Source organism: Heterodontus francisci, chromosome 2, assembly GCF_036365525.1.
Source record: "Heterodontus francisci isolate sHetFra1 chromosome 2, sHetFra1.hap1, whole genome shotgun sequence".
Classification (NCBI taxonomy): Eukaryota; Metazoa; Chordata; class Chondrichthyes; order Heterodontiformes; family Heterodontidae; genus Heterodontus; species Heterodontus francisci.
Window position 1 is genome coordinate 102,429,526 of NC_090372.1, and position 26,903 is coordinate 102,456,428.

A 26,903-nucleotide genomic window follows, 5' to 3' on the forward strand; every position below is an offset into this window, starting at 1 on the left:
ACAGCAGGTTAGGCAGCATCTGTAGAGAGAGAAACAGAGTTAATGGGCTGAATTTTACCTTGGGCGGACGGGAATTCGCCACTATCTCCGCTGCCACTTCCTTTAAAACCCTAGGATGTAGGCCATCAGGCCCTGGGGACTTGTCTGCCTTCAATCCCAATAGTTTGCTCAGTACTTTTTCCCTAGCGATGATGATTGTTCAAAGTTCCTCTCTTTCTATAACCTCTGCATTTCCTGTTACTATTGGGATGGTACTAGTGTCCTCCACCGTGGAAACTGAGGAAAAATACTGATTTAGTGTCCGCCATTTCTGTGTTCCCCTCTATTAACTCCCCAGTCTCATCCTCCAAAGGACCAACATTCACTTTAGCTACTCTCTTACCTTTTATATACTTATAGAAGCTTTTGCTATCCATTTTTATATTTTGCGCTAGTTTTCTTTCATAATTTACCTTTGTTCTTTTTATTACTTTTTTAATAACCCTTTGTTGATCTTTAAAAGTTTCCCAATCTTCCAGCCTGCCACTGGCCTTTGCAATATGGTATGCCTTAATTTTTGTCTTTATGTTATCCTTAACTTCCTTGCTTAGCCATGCATGTTTTTCCCCCTCTTACAGTCTTTCTTCCTCTCTGGAATATATTTTAGTTGGGAGGAATTGAATATCGCCTTAAATATCTGCCACTGCTCATCAACTGTCCTACCTTTTAATCTTCTTGTCCAGTCCACTAGGGCCAAATCTGTCCTCATGCCTATGTAATTACCTTTGTTTGACTCCAGAATGCTAGTGTGGGACTCCAGTTTCTCACCCTCAAACTGAATTTGAAATTCTATCATGCTTTGATCACTTTTCCTTATAGAGGATCCTTATAGAGGATCCTTAACTATGAGATCATTAATTAATCCCACCTCATTACACAATACCAAATCGAGAATAGCCTGCTCCCTGGTTGGTTCCACAACATATTGCTCCAAAAAACAATCTCTAATACCTTCAATGAACTCTCTCTCGAGGCTACCCTTACCAATTTGATTAATCCACTCTATATGCATATTAAAATCACCCATGATTATTGCAGTACCTTTCTTACAAGCCCCCAGTATTTCCTGGTTTATACTGTGCCCCACTGCAGAATTACTGTTTGGGGGCCTCTTGATTACTCCCACCAGGGACTTCTTTCCCTTGCTATTTCTTATTTCTACACAGACTGATTCTATGCCTTGATCTCCGGTGCCCATATCGTTTCTCACTACAGCACTGATCTCTTCCTTTACTAACAAAGATACAGCTCCTCTTTTTCCTTCCTGCCTATCCTTCCAAAATACTGAATAACCTTGGATATTCAATTCCCAAACCTGGTTTCCCTGCAACCCAATCTCAGTAATCGCTACTAAATCATACCCATTCGTCTCTATTTGCGCTGTTAACTCGTTTATTTTATTCCGAATGCTTCGTGCATTCAGATAAAAAGCCTTTAAGTTTGTTCTATTATCAAATTTCCTTACTCTTGTACGATTCCTATAAAGCCTAGAGAAGTATAGAAAGTGCAGAGGTGAAGTAAAAAAGGAAATTAGAAAAGCAAAGAGAGGGCATGAATAATTATTGGCAGGTAAAGACAAGGAAAACCCGAAGATGTTTTATCAGTACATTAAGAGCAGGAAGATAACTAAGGAAACGGTAGGGCCTATTAAAGATGTACAAGGGAACTTATGCGTGGATGCAGAAGATGTGGGCAGGGTTCTTAATAAGTTCTTTGTCTCTGTCTTCACAAAGGAGAGGATTGATGCAGACATTGTATTTAAAGAGGAAGAGTGTGAAATATTGGATAAGATAAGCATAATGAGAGAGGAAACACTAGAGGGTCTGACATCCTTGAAAGTGGATAAATCACCAGGGCCGGATGGATTGCATCCCAGGTTGTTAAAGGAAGCCATCGAGGAAATAGCAGATGCTCTGAGGATCATCGTCAAATCCTCACTGGATACAGGCGAGGTACCAGACGATTGGAGGTCTGCGGACGTTGTACCATTGTTTAAAAAGGGTGCGAGGGTTAGGCCAAATAATTATAGGCCAGTCAGTCTGACCTCGGTGGTGGTTAAATTATTAGAATCAATTCTGAGGGACAGGATAAACTGCCACTTAGAAAGGCACGGATTAATCAGGGATAGTCAGCATGGATTTGTTAATGGAAGGTCATGTCTTACTAACTTAATTGAGTTTTTTGAGGAAGTAACAAGGAAGATTGATGAGGGTAGTGCAGTGAATGTGGTCTACATGGAATTTAGTATGGCATTTGACAAGGTCCCACAGGGCAGACTGGTCAGTAAAATGAAAGCCCATGGGATACAGGGGAATTGGCAGGTTGGATCCAAACTTGGCTCAGTGACAGGAAACAAAGTGTAGTAGTCAACGGATATTTTTGCGAATGGAAAGCAGTTTCCAGTGGCGATCCACAGGGCTCAGTGTTGGGTCCCTTGCTGTTTGTGGTATACATTAATGATTTGGACTTAAATGTGGGAGGCATGATTGGGAAATTTGCAGATGACATAAAATTGGCCGTGTAGTTGATATTGAGGAGGATAGTTGCAGACTCCAGAATGATATCAGTGGTTTAGTTGAGTGGGTGGAAAACTGGCAAGTGGAATTCAATCCGGAAAAGTGAGGTAATGCATTTGGGGAGGACAAATAAAATGAAGGAATACACAAGAAATGGGAGGTTATTGAGAGGGGTACATGAAGTGAGAGACCTTGGAGTGCACATCCACAGGTCCGTGAAGGTGGCATATGTAATGCTTTCCTTTATTGGCCAAGGTATAGAATACAAAAGTAGGCATGTAATGCTGGAACTGTATAAAACACTGGTTAGGCCACAGCTGGAGTATTGTGTACAGTTCTGGTCACCGCATTACAGGAAGGACATAATTGCTCTGGAGACAGTACAGAGGAGATTTACAAGAATGTTGCCAGGGTTTAAAAGTTGCAGTTATGATGAAAGATTGGATAGGCTCGGGTTGTTTTCCTTAGAACAGAGGAGGCTGAGGGGTGACTTAATTGAGGTATGCAAAGTTATGAGGGGCCTAGACAGAGTAGACAAGAAGGACCTATTTACCCTAGCAAAGAGGTCAATTACCAGGGGGCACAGATTTAAGGTGATTGGTAGAAGGATTAGAGGGGACATCAGGAAAATCTTTTTCATCCAGAGGGTGGTGGGTGTCTGGATTTCACTGCCAGGAACGGTGGTGGAGGCAGAAACCCTCAATTCTTTTAAAAGGTGCCTGGACATGCAACTGAAGTGCTGTAACCTGCAAGGCTATCAACCAAATGCTGGAAAGTGGGATTAGATTGCGTGGCAATTTTTTTAGCTGGCACAGACGCAATGGGCTGAATGGCCTCCTTCTACGCCATAATTTTTCTGTGGTTCCATGGTTCTTAATGATCTGTAATGAATGCAAATGCTTCCAGGCCACTTCAAATGTGTAGAAACATTAGTTTTCCCTTTGTTTATCTTTGATTACCATCAAGAGGTGGACTAACGCATTTGTATAAAATCACCAAAGTGACCTCAGCATTTCAATATTTCAGCATTTAATACAGTTAGTACATCATGTAATAATGAAGAATGAAGTAAATTTTAACACCACGACTGTCAGTTCCGATTTTCTTTTAAAAGCCCATCGGAAAACCACAAACCCGTAGGTCAAAAGTGAAACTGACAGTTCACATTTTTTTTGGAAGTTGGTCTTTTGTGTCTGAAGGTCAAAAACTGCAGGGGTGTCCAACCTTTTTGCATGGGGCTGGTGGAGCACATTACAATTTTTGTCCTACATTGGGGGCCGGTGAGCAAATTTCAGAAAGATAAAGGCATTGGAAATTTATTTTACTGTTAATCAAAACAAAAAATTTGCATTTTGGTGAGCAAGCTGGAAATGAGAAGACTAATTTATTAACTTACCTTTCTCTTCACTATGTTGAGCACTGATTTATTGGGATACCTGGCATTGTTTTTGCTTGCACAAGTAGTCAATAACTGCCCGCACAATTGACGTAGTGATGCGGAGTATTCTGGATAGATGTCATTTGTCAGGAGTGATCTTGATCGCACTCTCTCCCACCTCCTGTCTGTCTGTCTGTCTCTCTCCCCCTTTCTCTGTCTCTCTCTTCCCTGTGTCTGTGTGTCGCTCGCTCCCCTCTCTGTCTCTCTCTGTCTCTCTCAATCTCCCTCTCTCTGTGTATGTCTGTCCCTCTCTCTCAGTCTGTCACTCTCTCTCTTTCTCTGTCTCTCTCTCTTTCTCTTTGTCGGCCTCTCTCTCTCTCTCTGTCCCCCTCTCTCACTTTGTGTCTCTCTCTGTCTCTGTCGGTCTCCCTCTCTCTCTACATCTCTCTCTCCCCACCCCCCCCGTGTCACTGTGTGTCTCTTTCTCCCCTGTGTCTGTGTGTGTCTCTCTCTCCCCCTCCCTTTCTCTGTCCCCCCTCTCTCTTGGTGTTCCCCCCCTCTCTCTGTCCCTCCCTCTCTCTCTGTCCCCCCTCTATTTCCCCCCTCTTTGTGGGTCTCTTCTACCTCCCCCCGCCCCCAAATCTCTCCCTCTACTCCCTGGCCGGTGCTGATTTAAAGGGTTGCTTGACTCTCTCTGTGTGCTCCCTCAGCACTGCTCCACACCCCCACCCCAGGCCCCGCCTCTGGCTGTGTGGTGGCCCACTTCCTCCTCTCCCCTTGACCTCTCTCTCTCTCCCTCTTCCCCCACAGCAGCCATTCCTGTTCACTCACCGAACTGCCCGGAAACAACAGGGGCAGCTGATCCCGGTGCGCCTGAGCCGCGAACCATCAATTAGCGCTCACCCCGCCAATGTAACCGTTGTCAGTTATAGACACTGACCAATCAGACACAGCCAGATTGAAAGCTTTGGCTTTGAACTGTTGCTGGAATGAAGAAATGACTTGTTTAAAGAGACCAGCACGGTCTGGAAAACATTTGCATACTAAGAGACAGTGCTCCCTGATCCAATGAACCCAAATGGATTTTGATCACCAGACATTGAATGTGTAAGAAAGCCAGCATTCCAGGGTGTCTGCTAAAATGGAGAATCCACAAACGCTGGAGTTTGTTAAAACATCTAGTCACATGACTAACCTGCTGGCCCAGGTTTTGTTTCAACTGCTCACAGCACAGTTTGGATCAGATTGCAACTGAACTTGGAAGAAGACAGCCTCTCTCCTGGCTAGCTCTCTCTCTCGCTCTCTCACGAATCTATGGATCCACTGAAGTCATTTAAACGTCAAGAGAGGAAAGACTCCTACATCGAAACAAGTTTTAAAGCATGCACTGGGCCTCAATGAAACAGCAAGACTTACCAGCAATCAAAGACTCTACATCGAACTCAAAGGACCGTAAATAAATCCCAGCTATTGCCTCAAACTTTTCCCCTTTATTCTTTCTACTTTTCTGTCTCTATCTGTGTGTGTGTTTATCGTGTATGCATGCTAGCGTGATTGCGTCGTGTATTACTCGTCGTTATCCGAATTAGAGTTTAAGGTTAATAAACTTCCACCTTTTTGGTTTAAATTGAAGAAAATATGTCTGGTTGATTTCTTTGCCTTACAATTGGTGAGCAGTGAACAAGGATTCAATGAGGGGGAGCTAAAAACATAGTGTTTTTAAAATTAAACCCTGTTACAGTTAAACCAGGCAAAGGCTAAGAGGGAACCCCCAGACCACATTCTCACCTGGTCTAATGGAAATTTGGGGGCTCATCCAGGATTTGACCCACAGACAAACGAGAAATTGGAAGTGGGAAGTAAAATTGATCCCAATCAAAAAGAGAAAAGATTTCAATACAGGTTTCCTTGCGGTTGCGTGTGCTGGAATACTAACATGTCTGCAACTGAAGTCAGTAACTCCCCAAGCCAGACTTAAGTAACTTGGGATAAGTTAAAAGCACTGTCTATGGACGAGTTGCGAAAAACGGCTGAGCAGTGTGGGATCACTGTCCATGCCAAGGCTAGAAAGTCTGAGCTCCTAAGACTAGTGGCTAACCATTTTTCCCTTGAATCTGAAGAAGCAGAAACAGGGTTAGAAGTAGACTCTGACAGAATATTGCTAGCAAGATACAACTGGAACAGAGGAAACTTGAATTAGAAGACAGGGAAAGAGAGAGAGAGAGGAGAGAGAGAAAGAAAGAGCCTTCCAGAAGGAATGTGAGGAAAGAGAAAGAGAGAAAGCAAGACAGGAGAAAGAAAAAGAGAGGAGAGAGAAAGAAAGAGCGTTCCAGAAGGAATGCTAAGCGAGAGAGCTGGGGTGGCATGAGTTAACTAGGGGGCGACTGAGTAACCCCAGTGAAAGCATGGCCAATACGGAGGATTGTAATTCAGAGCTGGGTAGAGAATTGTTCTAATGTTCCCAATTGATTCCAAAATTCAATGAGGGAGACATGAAAACATTTTTTGTATCATTTGAAAATCTTGCAAGGTAGTTAAAGTGACCAGCTGATGCTTGGACTCTACAGCTACAAAGCAAGTTAACAGAAAAAGCCCATGAGGTTTAATCCGTTGCCAGATGAGAGTTCGTCAAATTATGAACTGGCACGATGGGCTGAATGGCCTTCTTCTGTGCTGTAATTTTTCTATGGTTCTACGGTTCTATGGACACCCTGGAATGCTGGTTTTTTTAACATTGAATGTCTGGTGATCAAAATCCATTTGGGTTAATTGGATCAGGGAGCCATTCTATTGTCTCCAGGCACTGTATCTTAGTATGCAAATGTTTTCTATCCACTGCTGATCTCTTTAAACAAGTCATTTCTTCATTCCAGCAACAGTTTAAAATTAATGTTCATATGATGAAATTAATATGCCTTATTCTTGGCAGGTGTGGTCTTCATGACACCTCCAAACCCAGTGGAATGAAATGTGATTTCATTAAAAGGGACAAGAGAAGAGTAAGTACAGGAGACACACATGCATCTCTCTCATTCATTCAAAAATCCTAAACATTGTTACAGTCTGTCTTTTTTTGGTAAAAATGCTGCTTTAAACGGCCCTTAATGGCATCCCAATAAACATGTGACTTTTGGGGAAGTTTTTCAGTTTGCACATTTCTATGACTGCCTAGGGTGTCTTTGTTCCTGTTGAGGTCTGCAGGGGGAGGGTTAGATTTAATTAGCCCTAGGTTGGAGTTCTGCTCAGTTGGCAGTGGGTGGATCTACTCTGAACTCTCTTTCAGTGCGTTGATGAGTCATGCAAGGGGTTTTCACCTTAGGGGATGATTAGTTCCTTTTTCTCCTGACTGTGGGGAAGGAATCCTTGCTAATGTTCCCTTTGTCCTCTGGGACACTCCTGCTTGCAGGTATTTGTCCAGATTCTAATGCAGTCCCCTGCGGCACTTTGACTAGGTGAGGCATTACCCTCGCGGTTTCTTTGCCCTCTTGAGGACTTTCTTTGTCTCTACAGGTTCCTGTTAGCAACTCTGGTGTTTACATCCCTCCAGGGCAAAACACGACCATTAACATCTCAAGTGCACCTATTACATTGTTACAGACAGGTGGAAAGGGGTTTGAGTGGTTCCCACTGTTCACCTCCTAACTGACCGCAATCGTGTTTTGTTATAAATGATGCGTTAGCCCCTGTGTCTTTCGGGTCAAATAAGCAGACAAATGACAGGTTTTCTCATAGTTTAAAAAAAGGATAACTGTTTATTTTTACACAATTTCCGAAATGGTCGCAACCTCACCCACACACACATTCACACACATGCACATACACAAGAATAGGTAGAGAGAAAAGGGTAGGTAGTTTAAAGTTCAAAGGGAGGTAAGTGTTCGTGGTTTTCAGTAAACATGTTGAATCTTCTCAGGGGGACAGTCTCTTTTAAAGGTGCATGCCTGGGTGTTTGTAGTCTTGAACATAAGAACTCAGCATGAAGCTGGTGGTGTGGATTCTATTACCCTCACAGATGGAGAATCTTAAAGTCACTTTGTGATGTCTCTGTTGTAGTGGCTGTTTAGTTATTATTCATCTTACTTGGCTGGATCTCTTACACAGTGACTGGTTGGACTACTTTCTGAAGATGTTGGCCGTATTTCCCCTATCTCTCCAGAGGGATAGCTTTTTAAAGTGAAAATCCATCACATTAGAGTTTCTGTTAGGAGACACATCACCCTCTCCTCTGGTGTGACCACACAATGGATTAGGATATGATAACCATGGCTGTTGATTGATGTCGGAATGGGGACCATTCTGGTAAAATGTTGTGACTTTACTCCTATTCACCTTGGTTTGGGCTGTGAGTCAGTCTGGCTCCAGAACCCTTTGTTACTTCATTCATGTCGATAAAAGTCATTAATATGCAACAGTGTGCCTTTCAATTTCGAAGAGGTTATCCCCAGAACTATTTCAGAGAAGATTAATGAGTTCCATCTTTTCAGACGGATTTGTTGATTTCCAGTACAGGAGGGATCACATGACCATTTTGACTCTGGTACAAGTGTCCATGTCCTGTGGTTTTGTTTAACAGTTGATCTTTTAATTCATAATTCCTCGATTTCATTGTATATTCATCATGGTTCCTTCCATGCATGACAGCATACTTAAGTCCCAAATTTGTTAATCTATATGTAAAACTCTATAGTTATCAGCAATAACTTTCATTTACCATGTATCTGTTAATTAGCATAAAAATTTAATCATTTTCTCTTTCTATTGCACTCCCTAGTTGAGTGTCATCAGCAAATTTGATCAATTTACAGTAGCTTCCATATCTAGGTCATTTAACTGCATTAGAAAAACTCCAATTAATGCTTCCCCCAATCTGACACGACACCTTTCACAAGTCTTGCATGTCCACAGATCCCTGAAGGTGGCTGGGCAGGTAGATAGGGTGGTCAAAAAGGCACACTAGATACTTGCCTTTATTAGCCGAGGCAAAGAATATAAGAACAGGGAGGTTATGCTGGAACTGTATAAAACACTGGTTAGGCCACAGCTAGAGTACCGGGTCACTGCACTATTGAAAAGACGTGATTGGATGTTGCCTGGACTAGAGAATTTTAGTTATCAGGAAAAACTGGATAGGCAAGGGTTGTTTTCTTTGGAACAGAGGAAACTAAAGGGGGACCTAATTGAAGTGTATAAAATTATGAGGGGTCTAGATAGAGTGGATAGGAAGGCCCTATTCCCCTTGGGATTGAGGGGTTCATAAGCCGTTTTAGTGTAAGAGGGAGGCAGTTGAGAGGGAATTCAAGGGGAAATCTTTTCACCCATGGGTGATGGGGTTCTGGAACTCACTGCCTGAAAGGGTAGTAGAGGCAGAATCCCTGATGACATTTAAAAAGTACTTGGATAAGCACTTGAAGTGCCGTAACCTACAAGGCTATGGACTATGATCTGGAAAGTGGGATTTGGCTAGATGGCTCCTTGTCAGCTGCGTGGACATGATGGGCCGAATGGCCTCTTTCTGTGCTGTATATTTCTATGATTCTATGATTCTTCTTGCTCTCTTCTGTGCCTAATGACACATGAGGCAACTTATTTCTTCCACCTCTTTATATCCAGTAGATTGTACTCTTAGAGTTATGGCCGTCTGTAATAAAACCCCTTTTTACCTGAGTCGGTTATTAATGAACTGACAACTCCGTCAGGAGAAGTGGCTACATGCAATAAGATGGGGTCACCATTCAACTCTAACTGGATGGGAGTACCTTGCTGGATGTCAATCCAGAATACAAAACCGGAGCTCTGCTCTCTTGCTCGACAGGGCTGTCAGGAGTGAAGCTTGAACTCATATCCTACTGACTCAGAGGAGGGAATATTAACCATGGAGCCAAGGCTCACTCTGTTCTCACAAGCATTATCTGCTTACTGTTTGTAAGCAGCTTTTTCAACAGTTCCATGTTCATTCTGGATTCTTGTGGCTATTTGTTAAAAGTTTTTCATATAGAAATTCATCAAAAGGTTTCCAAAAATCTAAATAAACTATAGCATCAGGAGTGCCATTATGTATTTTATCAGTTGGAACCTCAAAGAAACAAAGGAAACTGTCATGTAGGAGGCAGGATCTTCTTCAAAATCCATGTTGAATAGTTCTAATTAACTTGTTACTATCCAGGTCATCCTCAATCTTGCCTCTCAGAATAGAATCCATTATTTTAACAGATATTGATACTAATAGGCCTGTAGTTGCACAAGTCAATTTTGTTGCCCTCTTTAAATATAAGTACATATTATCTTACTTCCAATCTTGCAGGCCTTCAGTCCTAAGCAGTTCATGACAGTACTCGAGAGTTCCATAAAGTTTCTCCCTGATTTCCTTCAGCTGTCTAGGATATGTACCACCTAACCAAAGTTATTTGTTTGTCTAATGCCCCCTAATTTATCAAGTACCTCTGCCATCCGGCTATTCCAGGATTGAGTCTACCTACGATATGACACCCGACCCTTTAAAGGACATCAGTATAGGATGTGATTTTATAATGGCAATAAGTTGACCAGGTATCCTGGTCTGAATGGTTAAATCACAATTTTGTCTAATCTGTTCTGGTACCCATGTACATTTTTCTCAAAGAATCAACTGTATCACTTTTAATTTTGCAGCTTATTATGTTAGGATGGTGCTTCTATATTTTTTGTTAGTTTTTTTTGAGGACTCATATATTTTAGAATAATGGACATTGTTTTATTTGGAAAATTGGAAAGGATTCCATGGATTTCTTTTTTTACTAAGGTCATTGAAAAGAGGTCATCGGAAGGCCTTTTGGACTTGGTTTGTAAACAACTGTACTGGAAGTCACCTGTTTTGGATAAATACCCAGCAGGGGCTTTTTGACTTGGGGGAGATGTTTACAGTGAAGTGACAGGTCTAGATTTATAGGGGTCAGGAGGCTTGATTCTTGAGATATTGTTTTTGGTTTCACTTTGGACAGTGTGTTGGGGTGTGAACTGCTTTGAAGACAGTTAGAGAAAACCAGCCAGGAGAGTAGTCACCATCAGCACCCTCTTCCATCTCTTTGAGAACTTCCTGAGAATCATGTGTAAGAAATAGAGAAACTAATGCTGCATTTCTCCTGAAAAGCCTGCCAGAAACCCCTGAATCTGCATTTCTCCTAGAAAGCCTGCCAAACTGATCTTCAACATCGCCTGAAAAGAACTGTTCTAGAAAGATCCCAGTGACAGCCATCTAGGCATATTTGGGACGCTGTTACGGACCAGATGAGAAAGAGGTCTAGGGCTCCCTTTCGGCCTTTATTTGGTTTTACTGTAACAGGATTTTATTTTTAACACACTGTTTTTAGCTCCCCCTTGCTGAATCCTTGTTCACCGCTTTCCAATTATAAAGTAAAGAAATGAGTTTTAAAGAAGAAAGGTGAAATTTTATTAAACTTAAACTCTAATTCGGTTGATGCCTACGGATATACGACACGCCCATGCTAGCATGCATACGTGATACACACATGCAATTAGAGACAGAAACGAGCAGAAGAAAAAATTAAAGTGGAAAGGTTTGTGGCAATATCTGAAGATTTGTTGTTATGGTTCTTCGAACTCACTGTGGAGTTCTTTTGTAGGTAGTTCTTGCTTTTTGTTGGGGCCCAGTATTCTTCTTAAACCTTGTTCACTGTAGGAGACTTTTCTCTCTTGTGGTTCATGTGTCTTCAGTCGGTTTTTGGGGTTCTGTGAGAAATAGATGGGAGCAGACAGGACAGGAGAGGAGGTCTGCTTCAGTCCAGGAGCATTCAGCTTTCTGCTAATTCAAATATTGTCTCTACAATATAAAACTCCCCAAGTTGGCCAGCAGGGTAGTCACATGACCGACTGGTATAACCACTTCTGGCTTTGTGGATTGAATTGGAGCAGGGCCTAGCTCCTTTGTTTACAAGCACTGTCTGTTAACATGCAAAAATGTCTTTCCAGCCAGGGGTCTGGAAACCCCTTGTAACAGGCCTCCTCTTCTTCCCAGCAATAATTTGAAATTTAATGTCCATGTGGTGAAATTTGGCCTCATTCTTGGCAGATGAGGGCCTGCATGACACCTCCACACCCAGGGGAATGAAATGCGATTGGAAAAAAGGCAGGCAGTGACTAGTGGGGTACCAGAGGGATCAGTCTTGGGTCCCAGCTATTCACAACATATATTAATGACTTCGGTGAGGGAATTAAATGTAACATTTCCAGATGTACATGCAGATGACACAAAGCTGGGAGGGACTGTGAGCTGTGAGGAGAATGCAAAGAGACTCCAATGTGATTTGGACAAGTTGGGTGAGTGGGCAAATGCATGGCAGATGCAGTATAACATGGATACAAGTGAGGTTATCCACTTTGGTTGTAAAACAGAAAGGCAGATTATTATCTGAATGGTGATAGATTGGGAAAGGGGGAGGTGCAAAGAGATCTGGGTGTCCTTGTACACCAGTCGCTGAAAGCAAGCATTCAGGTGCAGCAAGCAGTTAGGAAGACGAATGGTATGTTGGCCGTGATTGCAAAAGGATTTCAGTATAGGAGCAAGGATGTCTTACTGCAGTTATACAGGGCCTTGGTGAGACCACATCTGGAGTATTGTGAGCAGTTTTGGTCTCCTTATCTGAGGAAGGATGTTCTTGCCATGGAGGGAGTACCAAGAAGATTTACTAAGCTGATTCGTGGGATAGCAGAATTGACGTATGAGGAGAGATTGGGTCGACTAGGCCTATATTCACTAGAGTTTAGAAGAATGAGAGGGGATCTCATAGAAACCTATAAAATTCTAACAGGACTAGACAGGCTAGATGCAGTGAGGATGTTCCCAATGGCTGTGGAGTCCAGAACCAGGGGTCAGTCTCAGGATACGGGGTAAACCATTTAGAACCGAGATGAGGAGAAATTTCTTCACTCAGAGAGTGGTGAACCTGTGGAATTCTCTATCGCAGAAGGCAGTGGAGGCCAAGTCATTAAATATATTCAAGAACAAGATAGATATATTTCTTAGTGCCAAAGAGTTCAAGGGATATGAGGAGAAAGCAGGAACAGGCTACTGAATTAGACGATCAGCCATGATCTTTTCTGAATGGCGGAGCAGGCCTGAAGGGTCGAATGGCCTACTCCTGCTCCTATTTTCTATGTTTCTGTTAAAAGGACTGAGAGAAAATATAAGATACAGAAAACCATGCATTTCTCTTATTCATTCCCATTCATTCATGAATCCTAAAACTGTCTTTTCTGTGTGCTAGTGCTGCTTTAATTTCCCCTTTTTGGCATCCCAGTAACCATGTGGTCCTTTGGGGACGTTTTTCTTCAGTTTACCCATTTCCATGACTGCCTACGGTCTTTGTTCCTGCTGAGATAATTTTTTTTCAGGAGAGTTAGTAGGGGGTGGCTCTATCCTGAACTTTCTTTCAGTGCTTTGCTGAGTCATGAAAAGGCTTTTGACTTCGGGGATGGGTGGTTCCCTTTTTCTCTGACTGTGGGAGAGGATTCTTTGTTAATCTACCCTTTGTTCTCTGGCACACACCTGCCTGCAGGTATTTGCGCAGACTCTACTGCACTCCCCTGCGGCACTTCAACTAGGTGAGGCATCACCCTCACAGTTTCTCTGTCCCCTAGAGTTCTTTCTTTATTTTTATTTATTTTATTTTATTTAGTGATACAGCACTGAAACAGGCCCTTCGGATCACCGAGTATGTGCCGACCAACAACCACCCATTTATACTAACCCTACAGTAATCCAATATTCCCTACCACCTACCTACACTAGGGGCAATTTACAATGGCCAATTTACCTATCACATGCAAGTCTTTGGCGGTGGGAGGAAACTGGAGCACCCGGTGAAAACCCACGCAGTCACAGGGAGAACTTGCAAACTCCGCACAGGCAGTACCCAGAACCGAACCCGGGTCCCTGGAGCTGTGAGGCTGCGGTGCTAACCACTGCGCCACTGTACCACCCTGCGGAGACACTTTGTCTCGGAAGGTTCCTGTAAATGCTGTTAGCAACTCTGGTGGGGTGCTTCTAGAGTCTGCATTTACGTAGGAAGATGTGGGAGTCTACCTTTTCAAATTTTTTGGGGTCGGCTGACCAGACACTAGAGGTTTTCACCTGGGATCCCTCCAGACTTCTTTTAACCTGCCCTCTTGGTCACCTTTTCCCCTTCCATGTCTAACTTTTTGCCAGCCTTTTGCCTGCCTGTCCCCTTTTGTTCTCAGCAGGGACCCCTTACAGTTCACCAACCCTCTGCTGGAGGGTGCTCCTAACACCGGTACAGGACTTATGGGTGCAGGTTTCCCCTCAACCTGGCACATGTGGCAACTCCTGTAGTACTCCACCACATCTTTGTGGAGATTTGGCCAGTCAAACTGCTGTCTTATGCGGGCTTTGGTCTTTTGTATACCGGCATGTACAGCTACTGTAGTCTCATGGGCCCTTCTTAATATTTCTGTCTGGTACCTCTACGGCACCATTAACTGGGGAACTACTGTCCACTCCTTGCTCTCAGGTCTGTGAGGAGAACTCCATTTCCTCATCAGTACCTCATTCTTTAAATAGTAGCAATCAGAGACTCCCTCTGCTTTACATTCAGACTGGGCAGCCTGTGCTAACTCTTGCAATACTGGGTGGGCTCATTGAGCCTCAGCTATGGAAAATCCATTTAATTCATTCCCTGGGTATCCTAACTTTCCAAAGAGAGTCTCAGACAGACCTGGTTATCTGCCTGCAGTGCTAATTCAATCTCCTTTGGGGGAATTGATTTGATCATGGCCTGATCCACTACACATTCAGGGAAACTGCAGGGGTCTGTCTCCTGCCACTGCCCTGACTCTCTTACCTCCTGCGGTCTTTCGTTCACTACTGAGAGGGCTACCACCTTCACCCCCACCAGATCATTACCTAGGAGCAGGTCGACCCCGTCCACAGGCAAACTAGAGACAATTCCTACGGTCACTGGTCCCGAAACTAGGTCGCACTCCAGGTGTGTCCGGTGTACAGGTACAGCATATACTGCCCTCCAATACCATTCACCACCATTCTGGTGTTCATTGCACTCTCTGGGAGAAAGGCCAGGCCTTTTCCCAGTAAAAAGGATCTAGTGGCCCCTATGTCCCAGAGAATTACTATGGGCTTGCTTGTCCCACTCGAGGGGTTTGGGGCTACTCTCCCTTCAGACACAAAACCCTGATAACCCTCAGGAACTCTGTTAAATTTTCCTGCACTTGCAGTGGTAGACTTCCTGAGTCTCACTCTTATTGCAGTTAAAGCCACAGCTTGTTCTGCTGTGCTTTCCAGCATGGTCCCTTCACTGAGCAGGTGTGCCCTGAATAACCCTACCTGTTTTCCCTTTAGTTTCCAGCAGTTAGCTTTTAAATACATTGCTTTATAACAATGGAAGCACACAGGTCTCCGGGTCTCACTCTTGCTCACAACACTTTCCTTTTTGGCTGGAGGAGGGTCCCCTATGTCTCCTGCTTTCCTTTCTCTTCCAGGACTGCCTGAGCTTCTATCACCTTCCCACCCTTTGTCCCTTTCGGATTTGTGATTAGGAAAGCCTCTCCCCTGGGAAACTGACTTATAAATTAATGCAAACACATCAGCTGGAATGGCCACTTGCCGGGCTCTCTGAACCCATTGCTCCTCTACATGGGTCTTTATGGAGAGGGGGAGAGAGTTTTTAAATTCCTCTAACAGAACTACTTCCCTGAGATTCTCATAGCTGAGCTGTACTTTTAGAGCCCTCAGACACTGGTCAAAAGCCAGCGGCTTACTTCTTTCAAACTTCAGATAAGTTTGATTCGCTTGCTTCTTGAGGGTTCTAAACTTTTGGTGATAGGCTTCGGGTACTTATTCATATGCCCTGAGGATAGCATTTTTGGTCAGTTCATAATTTGATGAACTGTCATCTGGCAACAGGGAATAAACCTCATGGGCTTTTCCAGTTGGCTTGCTTTGTAGTAAAAGAGACCAGGTCTCAGCTGGCCATTTTAGCTGCATTGCCAGTTTCTCAAAGGACACAAAAAAATTTCTCTACATCTTCCTCAATGAATTTTGGAATTAGATGAGCTAGTTTTAACAATTTTGTACCCAGCCATGAATTACACTCCTCCATATTGGCCATGCTTTCACTGGGGTTACTCTGTCGCCCCCTAGTTAATTCAAGCTACTTCAACTCTCTTTCTTCGCATTCTATCTGGAATATTCTTTCTCTCTCTCTCTCTCTCTCCTCTCTCTCTCATTGCTCCTCCTGTCTTTCTTACTCTCTCTCCTTTCACTATTTTTCTTCATGTTCCTTCTGGAAGGCTCTCCCTTTCTCTTCATGTTCCTTCTGGGAGGCTCTCTCTTTCTCTTTCCCAGTGTTCTAATTCAATTTTCCTTTGTTCCAATTGAATCTTTGCTAACAGTACCCTGTCTGGTCTGCTTCTAACCCTGTTTCTGCTTCTTCAGATACAAGGGAAAAATGGTGGGCCACTAGCCTTAGGAGTTCAGACTTCCTAGCCTTGCTACGTACAGTGATCCCACCCTGTTTAGCCATTTTCCTCAATTCCTTCATAGACAGTGCTTTTAACATATCCCAAGTTACTTCATCCTGGCTTGGAGAGCTATTCGCTTCAGATGCAGACATGTTAGAATTCAATCACACACAACCACCAGAAAACCTGTATTGAAATCTTGCTCTTCTATGATTGGGAACAATTTGGCTTCTCACTTTCAGTTTCTCTCATTTGTCTGTGGGTCAATTCCGGATGCTAGCACCCAAATTTCTGTTATGACCAGGTGAGAAAGTAGTCTAGGCTCCCTTTCGGCCTTCACCTGGTCTGACTGTAACAGGGTTTTATTTTTAACACACTGTTTTTAGCTCCCCCTTGGTGAATCCTTGTTCACTGCTTTCCAATTATAAGGTAAAGAAATGAGCACAAAAAAGCTTTCTTAGGTTTAAAGAAGAAAGGTGAAATTTTATTAAACTTGAACTCTAATTCGGTTGGTGCCTATGGATACATGATGTGCCAACGTTAGCATGCATATGCGATACACACATGCAAATAGAAACAGAAACGAGCAGAAGAAAAAATTAAAGTAGAAAGGTTTGAGGCAATATCTGAAGAGTTGTTGTTACGGTTCTTCGAACTCACTGTACAGTCCTTTTGTTGCTAGTTCTTGCTTCTTGTTGGGGCCCAGTATTCTTCTTAAACCTTGTTCACTGTAGGAGACTTTTCTCTCTTGTGGTTCATGTGTCTTCAGTCGGTTTTTGGAGTTCTGTGAGAAAGAGATGGGAGCAGACAGGACAGGAGCATTCAGTCCAGGAGCATTCAGCTTTCTGCTAATTCAAACACTGTCTCTACAATTTAAAACTCCCCAAGTTGGCCAGCAGGGTAGTCACATGACCGACTGGTATAACCACTTCTGGCTTTGTGGATTGAATTGGAACAGGGACGAGACTGTTTGTCTACAAGCATTGTCTGTTAACATGCAAAAATGTCTTTCCAGCCAGGGGTCTGGAAACCCCTTGTAACAGGCCTTCTCTTCTTTCCAGCAACAATTTGAAATTTAACATGCATGTGGCGAAATTGTGGGGGCCTGCATGCCAGATGCCAAACCAAAAAAGGGACAACTGATAACTTTCCATATCTTCTTCTTTTTCTTCAAGAGTTAGCAAGTATTTGGTTAAAGTATTCTTTTTGTCTTTTTTTTAACAGAGCTCTAAAGAGAAAATCTCTTTTTTCGGTTAATAGGTGTGTGTGTGTGAGGGGATAAGGTAAAAGGGAACTTTCATATTTCACTCTGTGTGTTAATGCTTTGCATCGTTATTGGTTATGTCTTGTTTGATAATAAACTGATAATTTTGTTTTGATTAAAGAAACCTGGCTGGTGTATTTTATTGTGGGATAAAGAGTAGAGTCTATGATTGACCGTATTGGTAACTAAAGCCTGGCTCGGGTATAAAATTAAAATCCGACCTGGGCCCAACCTGACCACAGCCAGCCCGAACCCGTCCCGAGCCCAAGTCCTTTCATTTTTTTTCGTGCCCGACCCAACACGAATATCCTTCATCCGTTCCGATAGCAGGCTATTCCTGCAGATGGCGTTATGGGGAATCATGGGTGAGCCTGATCCCGTGACTTCCTGGAAGCAACACTGTCCAGCCCCACCCAACCCGACCCGAGCCCGAATGCTGGATTCGGAATATAGACCCGACCCAACCAGAACCCGACACATGTAGTCGGGTCCAGTCGGGTTCGGGTCGGGTAGCCAGGCTTAATCGGTAAACATTTAAATATATGTTGTGACCCGTGGAGAAGTGGAACTAGAAAAGATAGTGCACTCCTCCCACCTCAGTCATAACAATTATTAAACAAAAAAGATTTAAAAACAACGACCACTGAAGATTTATATGCCAACATATCTTTCTGGCTCTAAAGCATTTCAGATATCTACAAACAAGAAAAAGTGGACATCTGGTTACATCCCGTAAGCACTTCATTCAATATAAATGAGTAGTGATGAAACAAATTTTCAATTGTTTGTTCTTCCAAGGAGGAAAAGTTAAACTTTCTGTGATGGCATATGAACAGCAAAGGTGGAGGGAGCTGAAACAAACTGCAGTTGAAGAAGTAGTAGACAGCAGCTTGCGCAAATTTATTTTCTGTCAACTGGCTCTAGTAACTGGGAAATTCCAGTTTACCAGAGCTGAAATTCAATCTCCATCACTTATCCTAGTTTTTGCTCTCGTTAATCAGCTTGTGGAGTGATTTTGACATTTTTGGATTGAGTAAGAATTCATTGCTTCTCTATCATGCCCTAGCATTGCAGCTAATGTAATGGTTCAGTACCCACAAATATGAATAGCTGTTGGCAATCAGCATGTCTGAAAAAATACGAGTTAGTTAGCATGCTTTCTATGTGTAATATATTTCATGGATTTCAGTGAATCTATGTTAATCTGGTGGACACAATGGGCTGAATTTTGTTCTGACGGCAGGGGTCACAGCGGCAGGCAGGAAGATTGGGGGAGTAGACCCCGCCTCAACCCTCCGTCAAACCCCCATTGCAATTCCATGGTGGGCAGGCAATTAACTGCCCGTTGTCGAGGACACCGTCCCTTTAAGGGACAAGCTCCCACCTCCAAGAGTTTCTGGCCAATCGGAAGGCCAGCAGCTCTGCAGTACCGGTAGTGCCACTGCGAGCGGTGGTCACTGCCAGTTCCACATGAGGCTCGGCAGTACCAAGGATGTCGGAGACCCCGGGAGAGGTGAATGGGGTTCGGGTCACTGGGGCCATTCAGGCAGGCCTTGTGAAGGGGTGGAGGTTCGTGAGAATGGTGGATGAACTACCCAGGGTAGGGAGGGGGTTGGCGATTATTGCCGGGTGTGCCCTCCAAGGGCCCTGGATTTCCCTCAAATGAGGGACCCCCCCCTCCTCACCTCGCTAGGCGGCCATCAGGCCCCTCAAACTTCTATTCAATTGAGGCGGAGGCGGGATGAAGCCCGTAAGTGAAGGGTCTCAATTGGCCTGGGGTGAGAAGGCTATCCTCAGCCTTCATCACCCCAAACTAAATTTGAAGGTGTCAGGAAGGCGACGGGCAGTTCGGCCCCTGCCATCTGACGCGATTTTCTATGCGGCCCCCCCGCCTCTGTTCCCGACGCAAGGAGGCCCATAAAATTCAGCTCAATGTTATAAATTGAAAGGCATATTACCAGATTTTAGTTTATATATTTTTCATTGTTAATTTATGCTGAAGCATGTAATATAAAACTAAATATACAGACATCTAAAATAATGTTTCTTCTAACACACAGACTCAGCTATTGATATTCCATGACATTCTTAGTGTAGTCCAGCAACAATCCTACAGAAGTTATCATTTAATGTTTATGGTTTAGTGATAAAGAATTATATTACTTACTCTTTAGCCAGATACAGTTCAAGAAGATCATTGTTCCTCTTGATTTTATAGAGCTTTAATTGATTTTGTATAACCTGTTTTTAATTTAAGCAATAGCATAAAAATTACATTGAATTTTAAATCCAAACATTTTGCCATTAGCACATTTTACTTGAAGACTTTGACCACCACTTTCTCAAGGGCAATTGGGGATGGGCAATAAATGCTGGCCTAGCCAGCGATGCCCAGATCCCATGAATGAATAAAAGAAACCCTTCATACCTCTTTGTTTTTATTACCTTTGTTTAAATCAAACTGTTACAAAAAATGAACATTAACGTTGATATCAATTTCTGATTTCTGATTTTTTAAAGAAAAATTACAGAACACATGGAGAAATAACAGTAAATAACAATCATATATCACAATGGAAAAGTGATGATAGAGAGTGATTTCTGCCTATTTTCTTGGGTCACAAAAACTTCATGAAACTTTCATTTACATTTAATTTACAGTACTTATCAACCAAAAACCCACCACTAAAAAGAAGTGACATATAAATACTGCCATTTAAATAGTGAGTGCTGGTGACATTTGATATGTCAATATCAAACATCAATATGTCATAATAGAGATACTCTATTAGAGCCAAAGCATGTCTGCTACTGGGCTGGATTTTATTTTTGGGACGCCGGTCCCGCTGTTGGGGCCAGAGCCGGACGCAATCCATTCAGCGGTGGCCGGCCAATTAACCCCGCATGCAATTACATGTCAGGGTCGGGCCTGAAGACGGGGAGCAAGCTGCCAGCTGACGCTTAGCAATTAAAGCAGCCATTATTAAATGGTTGCCAGGCCTGCAGTGCACTCTGCACTCACAAGGCCTGGAAGAGGTAACAGCAATTCTCAATAAATGGCTGACAGGGGATCCCGTGCAGCCCCACACTTTACTGATGCCTCCCTCCAGGTGCTCTTTCAGGGTGTTAGGGATAGGATGGACATCCTGTTCCCGTGGCGGGAGGAGGAGACCTGCCACGCAAACCAAGCAGGCATGGCTGCAGTTAGCTGAGGAGGTCAGCAGCTGCAGTGTTACTCTGCGCACGTGGATACAGTGCAGCAAGCAGCTCAATGACCTCATCTGGGCTGTGAAAGTGAATATAATTTAATGCATTCATCCTCTTGGACCTTGCATCTTGCATTGGGAGGAGAATGATCAACACCCCCAGACGTAGGCAAAGGGACAAGGGATGAGGCCCCCTGTTTTAGTGCAATGTCGTGAGATCCCTGGGAGGGCAACACATGCAGGAGGCATCTGTGCGCCCCCATTGATGGCAACTTGACTGCCAGCATCCTATTTGTTTGGGATTGATGTCACTAGGGGTCCAACATCTCCCTTCCCTCGGTCAGCAGGAGAAGATGGCACATAATCGTATTGAGCGTGCGAATACCAGAGGTGGGGTCCCCTTACTTCAGCTACTCACATCAATGGAAGAGGAGACCATGGAGCTGGCGGCCCAAATGATGGGCTTAGCATTGCGGACAGGGAGACAGGGGCACCTTCCCAAGACAGTAAGTAAGGTCTCCATGGGCACAATGCAGCATCAACCACGATGGAGCCATGCTGCTCATAAAGCATATGATGCACAAATGGGTCTACATCATCGGGGTGCTTGCTACGGAGGGAAGGCATACCCCTGACCCTTACATGTCTTTGTTCTGTCATACAGGTCAAGCTGTGACACAACAGAAAACACTGGAATCCGCGGCATCTCCTGTGGGAGGAAAGAGGCTCAGAGGGTCCAGCGGCACCTCATACTCCTCCACCCTCTACCAGTGGGGATACATGCACAACTTTAGATGTGGGCAGAGAACCTGATGGACACAGCACTCACGCGCCTGAGCAGCTGATGGAGGCTGGGTAGCCCAGGCCACTTATAATTGGAGGCTTGTGGAGGGCAAGCCCATGCTGAGCTAGAGGGTCATGATGTGCCTCTGGTATTGACACCTACAAGGGAAACGCTGGAGCTACAGTGAGAGGTGCGGCAACATCTGGCAGAGATGCCAGAGGCTGTGCATGCCAAAGCACAGATGATGGGGGAGTCCATCCAAGCTTTGAGCGCAACATTATCTCCTCCACTAACAGACTAGCAGCTGTGATGGAAAGCCACATCCAGCAGAGTAGGACATTCATGCACATCCTCACCATGGCCACAAGGCAGCAAAGGCAAGGTAAGAGGGGTACCGGGTACTCCAGTCACTACTTGGTCCTCTGGTCTCTCAGGTCAGCAGGGAGACAGACTCTGCCTTGATAGTGAGGAGCAGTGTGTACCTCCCGAAGCTGGGGGCTCCATTCGGTGCTTATGGTACAGGCACCAGTTCGTCGGCCCCTCTGCTGAAAGAAGGCAGTACTACTTTTGTGTAAAAGGACCGCAGCATGCTGGGACTTTCCAGGGTCAAGGCTCCAAAGGACAACTGCCAAGGTCATCCCTAGCCATGGGGCAACAAGGTCAGCAGACTGCCACCGCCTCAGCTGACAGTGCAGGGGCAGCATCATGTAAAGTACACATAAGAGAATTAAGAAGTGCACATAGAATCACTGGGTCTTCACAGGTGTTCACTTGAGTTTGATCACATCGTCATTCTATATAACACATGCAAATAAATGTGTGCTGCTAGACATGGACTCCCTCCCTTTCTCCTGCATCATGGGCTTGGCCCTTCATTGCATCCCAGACTGTCTGAAGAGGCTGAAGTCAATCGAAGATGCTGCGAGGGGTCATCTCTGGAGCCTCACCAGATCTGCTCTGCATGAATGTTCAATAAGGCATTGCATCATTAAGGAAGACTGAAAGGAAGAGCTTTATTAGAAAAAGTACAAGGGCCATAAAAGATCAAATGAAACACGAATGTATAAGGGCATCGCGAACCTCCCTTGCTTATCTCTCATGTCCAATCTTGTGTTGCCCCTGGGGCCCTTCATCTGGCTAAGCATGTCCATCTTTCTGCTCCACATCATCATCATCTGAGGAGGCATCCCACTCGTCACTTTCCTTGTTGCTCACCGGCTCCCCCCTCTGCAGGGCAAGGTTGTGCAGCACACAACAAATTACAACAATACGTGAGACCCTCACCGGGGCATACTGAAGGGCTCCACCGGACCGATCCAGGCACCTGAATCTCATCTTCAGCAGACCAATGGCCTGCTCAATGGTTACTCACTTTGGCCTGTGGCAGGCATTGTACCTCTCCTCTGCATCTGTGTGTGAGTTCCGCACAGGCGTCGGTAGCTATGTCCTCAGTGGGTAGCTCTTGTCTCCAAGGATCCATCCCTGCAGGCTGGAGGAGGGCCCGAAAAGTTTAGGCACCTGGGACAGCCTCAAAATGTAGGCATCGTGGCAACTTCCCAGGAAGCATGCACAGACCTGCAGTATCCATTTACGGTGGTCACAGATCAGTTTCACATTGATGGAGTGAAAGCCCTTCCTGTTGATGAAGGTCACTGGCTGATGTTCTGGAGCCCTGATGGCCACATGCATGCAGTCAATGACACCCTGCACCTGGGGGAATCCTGTGATGGCCGCAAAACCAATGGCGTTCTCAGCTTGTGAGTTGTGAAGTGCACATAGTCCCTGACCCTCCTGAAAAGGGCATTAGTGACGTCCTTGATGCACCGATATGTCATAGTCTGCAAAATTCCACACATGTCCCCTGTGAATCCCTGGAATGATCTGGTGGCATAGAAGTTCAGCAAGACAGTGACCTTCAGGGCCACTGGCATTGCATTCCCAAGTCCTTGGGGCACAGTTCATTAAGCATCATGGCACACTGGTCTGTCACATCCTCCCAGGAGAGGCAGAGTCTTCGTTGGCACTGGCTCTTGGACATCTGCAGGTAGTTGAGCCTCGACTTGTACACACTCTGTGGAGGGTAACTCCTTCTGCATGGGGCAGCTCTCGCTCTCTCCTCTTTGCCCTTCTTCTGCGTATGGAGGCAGCTGAGCACTCTCCTGTGGGTTCATAGGCCATTGTGGTGCTGCTGCAGGTACCTGGCCCTCCCTCCCACTCAGGAGCACCTCGTCTTCAATGGGGCCCCCGAAGCCTGGGTGAATGAGGCCCAAAATGTGGCCTCTCCCTGAAAGGCAGTCCTTCCCTGCCAGTGTCTCCCTCTTGATTCCCTGACCTGTGTCCTTTGATCAGGTGTCACTTTCCCGTTGTCATTCTTGCTTTGGCCCCCCTGCAGCATAGGACTAATTCCCCTCAGGCTTGACGCCCTAAGGTCAGCTGTTCCTTCCAGGCCCTCGTGGTTGCCCTTCCGATAGCCTCCCCTTCCTACTGCCTCTATGTCATCTCCCTGAAGGAGGCACGATTCACGAGACCCATACACCGTTAATAAAATTGCTTTCAATTGGCCTCTACAGTATCTTAATTAAACGCCCGCCACTTCAACATCAGACATCGTCTGCCATGATGGACACCATGCAGAAAATCGAAAAAGGGACGTCACAATGTCGGACTTCCTGTCCAACGTGTCCTATCCCAATTTTATGCACCCCCACTCCACCATTCCTCTCCACTTTGTCCCATAAAATTCAGCCCATAGAATGCAGATTTCATTTTGATTGTCTTGCCAATTTAAAAAAACCATTATCTATATATATCTGATTAAAAGAATGGGATGTGATGCTGGGGAAGACAGGAAATGGGGTGGGAGGGGAGTAGCAGCGGGTGGGGTAGGGGTGTGGGGGAGGGAAGGGAAGGGCACAGCAGGGTGGGGGCAGGATGGGAAGGGAGTTGGGGAGGGGAGGGTTGGTGTGGAGAGAGGGGAGGAGGTGGTGTGGAAGGAGGGGTGGAGATAGGAACAGCAGGGTGGGAAGGGGGACTGAGGAAGGGGTGGTGGAAGGAAAGGGAGGGATGGGGTGGGGAGATGGGGAAGGGAGTAACGGCTGGAGGGGGGGGGGGGTGAGGATTGGTTGCTGGGGACCCGGTTACCGGTTCCCCCTCCCTGCTACTGAGCCACACTCGGTGTGCCCAGGCCAATGACTCAGCTCTGAAACTTCTTACCTCCTCCGCCTGCGCCATCTTCTGTTTAGAAGTTGTTGCCCGGCAACGTGACGTCACTCCCGGGCTCGGGTTCCGAGTCTCGAGCCACAGTCACTCAGCGCTGGGAGCAGTGGTCCGGAGGGTAAAGACACTTTATGTCTTTATTGTGGACTCTCGGTGATTCCATTAATAACCCGTTTTCCGACTGCAGCATCTTTTGCAGCTGTCATGTTCAAAATGCACCAGCTCTGTTTAGTGTGTGTGAAATTCCCTGCCTCCCAGGTTCTTTTCTGCCACCTTGTATGTACCGGATCAAAATTGTACCGAGTTACAATACCAATTATAATAGGGTTTTCTATCAGTTGTAACATTTTTGTCAATTTACCAGAAAAAAAACGCACCATTTATTTTTAACACCTGTATAATTCCTGCCAGGTCCAGCGTCTATACTGACAGTTGTTTCCCTGTCAAATTACCGTTCCAGTTGTTTGACCTCAGCCATAATATATTTTGTAGCACTCCAGGGCCCAGTCACTATGTCAGAGCTCCAATGTTCTGTATCATTGTATCGTTCCTATAATGCAACCATTTTCTGTTCTTGGTCGTGATTATTCAGACGCAAAACTGTGGATGAAAAGTAACTACTTGTCAGTAATAAAAACAGAGAATTCTGGAAATACTTAGCAGACCATGTTTGGTGCGCCACGCTGACTGCTATCAAAACGTTCAGCTGGGGTTCTATTTTCCATTCATATATTTCTTAATGTTACAGGCCAAGGCTGAATAGTGGACACATGAGGATGAATTAACATAAAGTCGCTTATCTTTCAGGACCAGAGAATATTTACACAGAAGCTTCCTTCGGGAGATTAAGCATGCAGTGCACGGTAGATTAGATACTAAATCAACTGTTTAGCTTGATGATAGAACGACCTTTTCTTATCCCATGCTTAGTTCTGTTATTATAGACTGCAAATGAAATCAGAAGTGCGCCTAACATCGAAGCTGATCTCTTCACACCAGCACGCAAAGGAATAAATGCGAACACATGTGGTTGCTCAGACACTTTTTTCCATAAGCCTTTTGCTATTTTTTGAGTCCTAGTGTTCCACACTAGTAGTGCTAATGACAAAAGAAGCATTGATAATCCTATTTTTATTGCTGATTCAACGTTGAAAAGCTCAGAGGAGCAGCAACAGACATTGCACAAGCAATGAGAGGATGCAGTAAGAGAATCAGCCGCCAGAGGACAGCAATAAATACTATTGTGCATCTGAGCAGAATAATATGGTAAATCCCATAATTCTGACAGATATCAAAGCTATCGAATAGTCCTCTGTCATTGTTCAATGGTTCAACTCAAGCTATCTTTCGTATTTATTTTAGATAAACATTTGTTCTTTTATTTTGTTAACAGTAAGGCATTTGGTGTTTGTACTTAATACATTTTATCTGCTTCTGATTATGCTTATTGACGGTTCTGCATTTCTAATTTTCATAAAATATATTGTGTTTCTTGTAAAATGTCATTTAACTAGATACTTTGCATCACTGTTTATTTGTAAAGTGGTAGAAAAAACTCTCAACGTAATATAAAACTTTCATTTTATGGATCTATAGATGTGAGCTGATGCTTGGATGAAGGGCTGTTGTTTGAGTTGTGATTCTTGGCTTGTGTTAAGTTTGTGGGCAGATAAATGGTAGATAAAATGTAATGCAGCCAATAGCAAAGTACTGTACATCGAATGGAGAAGTAAGCAAAACACATATTCCACAAATGATCTTGAAATACCTCAGGCCGAAGTGGAAAGGAGAAGACTTAGCAGACTCCAGCCTAAACATGTCTAACCAATGCAAAGCAGCAATCAACAAAACAACTAGAATGTTGAACTGCACAGCCAAAACAGTTGAATGTAAGCCGGGGGATGTTGTGATCAAACTGTACAGTGCTCTGGTCAGACTACACCTTGAGTACTTTGCCCAGTTCTGGTCATTGAGACACAAGGGAGACATTCAAGTACTGGAGTCAGAGAAG

At 44.5% G+C, this 26,903-nt stretch overlaps 1 protein-coding gene across 1 annotated transcript in view; it reads right to left on the bottom strand.

The window, feature by feature from the left end:
- The window catches only part of LOC137380687 (leucine-rich repeat-containing protein 72), a 111,949-nt gene extending 87,042 nt beyond the window's left edge, over positions 1–24,907 (bottom strand). Inside the window, exons 1-2 of the mRNA XM_068052930.1 lie at positions 24,890–24,907; positions 19,854–19,927 (exon numbers count right to left, since the gene is read on the bottom strand). Of these exons, the coding sequence (XP_067909031.1) occupies positions 19,854–19,927; positions 24,890–24,907 (92 nt within the window). The remainder of the gene's footprint in view (positions 1–19,853; positions 19,928–24,889) is intronic.
- Positions 24,908–26,903: the final 1,996 nt, after the last annotated feature.